The sequence below is a fragment of the Mauremys reevesii genome, linkage group 1, assembly GCF_016161935.1.
Source record: "Mauremys reevesii isolate NIE-2019 linkage group 1, ASM1616193v1, whole genome shotgun sequence".
Classification (NCBI taxonomy): Eukaryota; Metazoa; Chordata; order Testudines; family Geoemydidae; genus Mauremys; species Mauremys reevesii.
The window spans coordinates 99,355,241-99,362,497 of NC_052623.1; the positions used below are offsets into that span (position 1 = coordinate 99,355,241).

The 7,257-nt window shown below is 41.2% G+C and overlaps 1 protein-coding gene across 1 annotated transcript in view; it reads left to right on the forward strand.

Moving 5' to 3' along the window:
- Positions 1 to 4,553, forward strand: part of GPR180 (G protein-coupled receptor 180) — a 30,595-nt gene extending 26,042 nt beyond the window's left edge. Inside the window, exons 7-9 of the mRNA XM_039516514.1 lie at positions 170 to 361; positions 717 to 794; positions 2,996 to 4,553. Of these exons, the coding sequence (XP_039372448.1) occupies positions 170 to 361; positions 717 to 794; positions 2,996 to 3,154 (429 nt within the window). The 3' untranslated portion in view covers positions 3,155 to 4,553. The remainder of the gene's footprint in view (positions 1 to 169; positions 362 to 716; positions 795 to 2,995) is intronic.
- Positions 4,554 to 7,257: the final 2,704 nt, after the last annotated feature.

Consider the following 7,257-nt stretch of genomic DNA (forward strand, 5'->3'; position numbering starts at 1 on the left):
AGCTCTGTTGCTTTTGGTAGCATGGCAGTTTCAGGCAAGAAGACAAAACCGTGGCTCTTGTGCTGATAGCTGGCATCATGGTACTATCATAAACAAAGTTAGTTATCTGAAGGAATGTAACATGTAGGTACCGTATTTACTCTAAATGTACTTTGTTATTGTTTTGCAGAGTATTTTACTAATTTGGGAGCAGTTTGAAGATACTAATCACCACAGCTACCATTCACACCACAGTTTAGCAAGTGGACTTCTTATTGGTCTAAGAGTTTGCCTATCTCTGTCATTGGCCTGTGGTCTCTACCAGATCATCAAAGTGGAGAGAAGTACACTCAAAAGGGAGTTCTATATCACCTTTGCCAAAGTAGGGGTCACATCTGGAAAATTAATCCCTTTCTTTGTAAATATTCTTCCGGTATGCTATTGACTGGACTATGCTTTACGTCCATGGGAGAGTTAATGATTACGTATTTTATTTGATTGATTTAAATAAATTGTATTCTTTCAGTATACACTGAGTAGTTAAATTTGATGTGATAAGCATAAAGTGTGACCTAAAGCATAAAGTGTGGTTTTCATTCTGTTGATTGATTGCAGAACAATGGATATTCAAGATGGAAACTTGGAAACATGTAAACGTAATCCCCCTAATTGTCATATCTATCTTCTGTACCGACACATCAAAATAAATTATATAAAATTCCATTATTCTCTTTCAGGGCTGCATCCTGTGGTTTTTGTGCCACCCGGGTCTTGCAACCATTTCTGTGCTATTTAGAGACTATCAAAGAGAGAAGGTATGTATGGATAAGATAAAAAGAATGTGGGATTTAATTAGAAATTCTGCATAAGCTGCAGAGGAGCTGTTCCTTCTGTTGGGTTTTCTTTTATTAGAAAACGCATGTTCCAAGGCCTCGAATCTTTACATTCCCAAAGTAACCCATGGAGTTTTAGCTATACCACTCTCACTGACACAAATGGGAATCATGTGGCTGAAACTCTGCATGCCTTATAAAATGTAAAGGTAATAGTTTGTAGGAAGAAGCAGGAGATGCTTGCTAAGGTAAAGCAAAAAAATTATTCTAGGTAAAACCAACTTTTGTCTTTTTGCCAACTTTGTTGTAAAAAAATCTCTGGGGAGGCTTTTAGGCTAATTCTAAAAAAAAAAAAAATCTTTAAGTGGCTAAGGAGATCAGGAAAACCACAAAGAACTGTATTCTTTGGATAAAAAGATGTTCTCCAAATATGTAATTCAGTTTGTAAAGTCTTAAATCCATCTTTGTTTTTCATTATTATTTGGCTTTCTTGTTGCTTTAATATGGGAGCTAGTGTGTGGAGCCTGCCACACTCAGATAAAGTGCACCCTCATTCTCAGGTGGGTGAGTACATCATTCCAGAGCAGAGTTTTTTCATTCCTTGCGGTTAATGCAGTGAATATATGAGTGTGCAAATATTTTCTGAGACTGGATCATTATATATGTAGAAAATATGCTACTAAAAATATAGAAGAAATGTAGCCCATAATTTACTTTTAGGGCTTTTATTCCTATAGCTGCATTAGTCAGAACATTAGTTTTCTTTTGCTGGCTGAAAACCTTGATGCCGAGGGGTTTCAGCTCTCTTGAGATAGGATTCAGTGCAGTGCTTTGTGATATGTAGAGACCTGGTAGGACACTGTAGGAGGATTTCTGCTCTTGGGTACTGGAGAAGTTTGATCACTGTGCTTGGACAACTACAGTTCTGAAACGATGAAGATTTAACATTGTTTACCTTTTAATTCAAAATAGAGAAAAATATTGTCACATTTAGTTGAGAAAAACAAATATTTAAAAAAGATGTCCTGTACATTTATATAGAACTTCCTCAAAGTGCCTACACACACAAGTAAACTTTCACACAACCCTTGTGAGCTGGGTAACTATTAACATGCACATCATTTACAGATGGAGAAACTGAGATTAAAAGGCCTTGCCTATACTAGAAAATTAGACCAATAAATCACCACCATTGCAGCTCCACGGATGGAGGCTGTTTGCAGCCAGGGCTCATTTTACTGCTGTGTGATCTAAGGGCTGCATTCACAAGGGGGACTTAGGTGTGGCAATGCTCAGTGTTCATCTGTAGTTGTTTACACACTCCATCTCTAGCCCAATGACTGTAAGTATTTCACACAAAGTGGAACAGCTTCAGATGAAGAGATTGAGAGAGGCACCCCAGAAAACCCTCCTATAACCAAGTGGTTAAGGCATTCATTTGGGAGGTGGCAGAGCTAGGTTCAAGTCCTTTCTCTGAATCGGGCAGAGGAGGGATTTGAATCCAGGCTTCCCACATCTTGGGTGAGTGCTCTAAACATTGGACTACGGAGTATAAAGGGGTGTGGCCATAGCAATAGTGGCATCTCCTCCAACCATCGTTGCATGTTAGGCATGCTAAGAGCATGTTGACCAGACTTGGCCCTGCTGGAGTGTTGCCCCTGCCTCTTGAGAATCCCACCAAGGTTTTTATGTGAGGCAGGCTCCAAGTAGTTCAGCGGTGTCAGGACTTAAGTGGCTTTGTGCATGACCACTGGCAGAATTTTAGGTGCCTCATGGACTTTATCGGTGGAAATGTAGGCGCCTATGGGATTAGGAAGCAACTGAGCAGTGGTTTTGTGAATGCCACTGGTGCCTAAATGTTGGATTTAGGCACCCAAGTCTCTCTTGTGAATCTAGCCCTTAGTCGTGGTGAACTACAAGACTGAGCTTTCCAAGAGCGCAGACAGGCAGAGAGATTATGTGACTTGTCCAGGGCTACCCACTGAGCTAGTGTAGATCCAGAATTACTAGTCAAGAGTTCCTGGATCCCAGACCCATGCTCAAACCCTTTGTAACTGCTGCAGGAGCAAAAGATTTGCAGTAAGCTTCATTGTGCTTATAAAAATAAAGTCAACTGATTTATTTTATTCTTTTTTCAAAGCATTAACTTTCTCTTTCCCCCCACTCTTTTTTTTTGTCTTTAGGTTATTACCATAGGTGTTATCCTCTGCCAGTCCATCTCCATGGTTATCCTCTACAGACTTTTTCTGTCTCATAGTCTATATTGGGAAGTGTCTTCTCTGTCATCAGTGACATTGCCACTGACCGTGGCATCTGGACATAAAAGTCGACATTACTTCTGAGATATATTTAGGAAAGAATACAATGCAATAATGACCCAAATACAGCTATTTTCATCAGGTCAGTGTGCTACATCAGTTTCCCTGGAAAAACTGAATCATAAAACCAGAGGACATCACTGATCCTGGATCTGAACAGGTCCTCAAATTAGGTACATTGATTTTTAAAAATAAAACTGGTGGTATGAAAATATATTTAAAATCTGAACGTTTGAATAGAGACTGTGTTTGTGATGCATGCGGTGCTGTGAGGTATGACAACAAAGCAGGACAAACCTAACCTGTCCCATTCATAGCCACAGTGTTTTCACTCTAAGAACTCCATGACTTTTTATCAATATTAAGTTTGAAGGCCTAAAAGAATCCAGTCCTTTAAGTGGCTATGAGCTCAAACAAGTCTGAAATAAGCCAGTTATGAAATCAGTGTAATACACAGAATAAAAGTTTGCTTTTCTTTTTATTCTGTAAAGAAAATGCTTAAAAGAAAATATAGTGCTTAAATTTAAAGGACCTGAAAAACAAAATTGCTCTAGAAATCATTGTAAAATATTTACAGCTAGCTGTGCAATAAGCTTTCTTTCATTATTCGTGCAAAAGGAAAAGCACTTTTTTTTTCCCCACCAGTGTTGATATTAGTTCAAATTTTAACTTGAGCAGCAATGGGGTTTTATTGATAACACTTTTGAGAGGAATGTTACTAAAAACATAAGTGTGATTGGCAAAATTCTATTTGAGGCTTTGAAGAGGTGGCAACACTAGTAATAAAAACAGCAGGCTTGCCTTTTTTTTAGGAAAGAATGTGTAATGCAGTACTAGAATTTTAATCCTGATATAATTCATTTCTCTTACATTGAGGATTCAATCATAATTAAGCCATATACACAGATTAAATTAACAGAAGCATTTCAAATAAATGTTGGTTTCAGTCATCAACTACTCATGTATTCCTGCCCAAGGATACTTAATCAGGATTAAATTTTCTATGAATAATTGAAAAACAAAATACTCACTGGATTTGTTATAATCCATGTTGGCACTGGGTTCTAAGTAGTTGCCATCTTCCATCCATTGTAATAAAGCCATACATCTTTGTGATGCCCTGGCATTCAGAATGCCAGTGTAAATATGTACTTTATTGAAGTGCCTATTTATTGAGCGTGATTTAAATCATTTTGACAATTTTTTTTTCCTGTATCATGTGGACATTCCTATTAAGTCATTGTTTGAAATCTTCTTGTTTGTACTTGATTTGGTATTTGTCAAATTGTCTAGACCTATTATTGTCACATTTTGTTTCTTCACAGCATTGATTTTATTTAATAGTAAGCGTATTGAATTTTTTAAAAGAAATGAACATTCATATTTGTAATAGGTTATAGCTTAAATATATAGATTTTGTTCATGTTTGCTTCAGTTGTACACTTGTTTGAAACTAACAGTATTTCCCTTTTATCCCTGGTGTACACAGCGGGGAGGAGGGTGTCGATCTAAGTCAGGGGCTGGCAACGTCTGACACGCAGGTCACCAAGGTAAGCACCCTGGCGGGCCGGGCCAGTTTGTTTACCTGCCGCATTGGCAGGTTCAGCGGACCGCGGCTCCCACTGGCTGTGGTTTGCCATCACAGGCCAATGGGGGCAGCGGGAAGCTGCGGCCAGCACATCCCTCGCCCACGCCGCTTCTCACCACCCCCATTGGCCTCGGGCGGCGAATCGCGGCCAGTGGGAGCCGCAGTCCGCTGAACCTGCCAATGCGGCAGGTAAACAAATTGGGCCAGCCCGCCGGGGTGCTTGCTCTGGCAAGCCGCGTGCCAGAGGTTGCCGACCCCTGATCTAAGTTATACAACTTCAGCTAGGTGAATAACGTAGCTGAAGTCGACGTACTTAGATTGACTTGCCGTGATGTCTGCGGTGTCGACTGCTGCCGCTTCCCCTCCACCCTCTCCCCCACCCCCGTCAACTCTGCCCGCGCTGGAGTACAGGAGTCGACGGGAGAGCGCTCAGGGGTCGATTTATCGTGTCTAGACTAGACACGATAAATCAATCCCCACTTGATCAATCGCTACCCGCCGATCCAGCGGGTAGTGTAGACATACCCTTAGTTTAAAGATAGATGAAATATTTGCCTTTCACTAAGGCAAAATGGCAACATGACTAAGTCACTCATTTAAATTATGTCCTTGCTAGTTCTTCTCTGTAATTCAGGTCAAGAATGGCAGGTTGAGGCTGGAAAAAGTGGGTTGTTATAATTTCACACGATCTGCAGAATAATTACAAGATTAATTATCACATTCCTCCGCTAACCACAACAAAATGGTGTTGGTTATGTGTGTTTTCCACTTCCAAAGGAGAGAGCATTCTGTTTTGGTGTAAGTCTCAACTAATGGAGTAGGAATAGTTCTGGGTTTCCTCATGTACAAGACAAATGTTATTTCACACATTGAAAATATATACTGATTTTGGAATAGAAACAGGAAATATATTTTACGATTTGACATGATAAAGGTTTTAATTTATGCAGAAAAGCTATAACTCTCTTAAGGAGCACTCAGTGTTTTCTTTACCCAGTGTGCTCTGTTTTGTTGTTTAATATAAATCAATCTGTGGTACTTGCCTGTTAATATAAAGGTAAACAATTCCTTGACATCACATTACAAACACAGTGAATACAAAATCCTAACTCAGAATTCATTGTTCATCTGAATATAAATATGTGGTATGACATTCAGTCTCTTCATATTTGTGAATACATTCATTGGTCATCAGATAACCTCATCCTGCTAGTTTGCATCATACCAGATTATTTGAAAACATCAATTTAATCTGTCTTTTAGTGTAACCATAGCAGTTAAGTGTTACTCTACTGGTAGTAAAATGGGCCACATCCGGAAGCTTTTCTCCTGTCATCTGGCATCTGACAACCTTGTGTATCAACTCATTAATGTATTTTTATATAACTGCCCATTTTCTAGATTTTCATAACTGCAGAGGCTAATAGCTTTGGGAAATGATCCTTCCACACCCTTCTGTTCATGCATTATGACTTGAAAACTTAGAGCCAGTTTATCTCCTGCACCAAGATCAACTTGGAACAGGAAGGGGCATCAGGGAGCAGGTTTCTCCACCCTGATTCTCAGGCTACAGCTGCTCTGACCCCCTCACTGTCATAAATTACAGCAGCCCATAAGCTGTCCTGATTTACACTAATGGACCATACGCAGGCTGAGACTATGCAGAGAGCAGCTGTACCTTGTTCCTTCCCCAGCATTCCCCTGACACACCTAGTACCCCCGTATAATGGTTGGCACAGCAGTCAGGAAAGGAATTCTGAAAGTCAGCATCTCCCAGAACTCTGATATGTCTGCCGTTGAAGGAGACAGTTCAAAAGCCGTAGACAGCCCATGCTAACCACATCCCCTTATCCAGCAGCAGTCCAAGGGCAGGTCACTTTGTTCCACTTTCTTTGCTGGCCTTCATTTTATCTGGGTTTTTGGGGGGGGGCAGTAGCAAGCAGCCTTTCTTCTTCCTCTCCTGGATCAGGCATTGAGTGAGGTGTTTTCAGCCATCCAGTGCCAGCACTGCAGCGCCTTCCTACCAGACTTCTCAGCCGCCTCTCAGACATGGCAGAGCTGTAGCAGGAACAGTGAACTGATGCCAAACACTGCTCTATTTGTGAGGCAGCTTTCCAGGCTCATCATAAGGTGAATTGTGCCTTGCTTGTTCTCAAACAGCCCACCTTTACACTACTAGGGCATGGGGCTTTGAGTCAGACAGGCATGTTGTGTTCCCTCCCCACTACGTTTGCCCTGAGAAGCCATGGCTCCAACAGAGAAAACCCTGATCTGGAGATGCAGAGCAGGAAGAGACTCCAGGCACAAGGAGGACTTCATTCTGCCAGCCCCAGCGGTGAGTCCTGGGGCACAACAGGTCTGGAAAGCAAAAACTCTTGAGGGGCTCCAGGTACCACTGCCCAAGTCCCAAAACAGGTCTTAAGTTCTCTGAGGATTGAAGCAGGACTCATACTCAGCAGCCATTCTCCCAGCTCAAAACCCCATCCCCTGGGCAGGGGGGACCATGAAGGGGAGGAAACCGAGGGTACAGTCTACACTG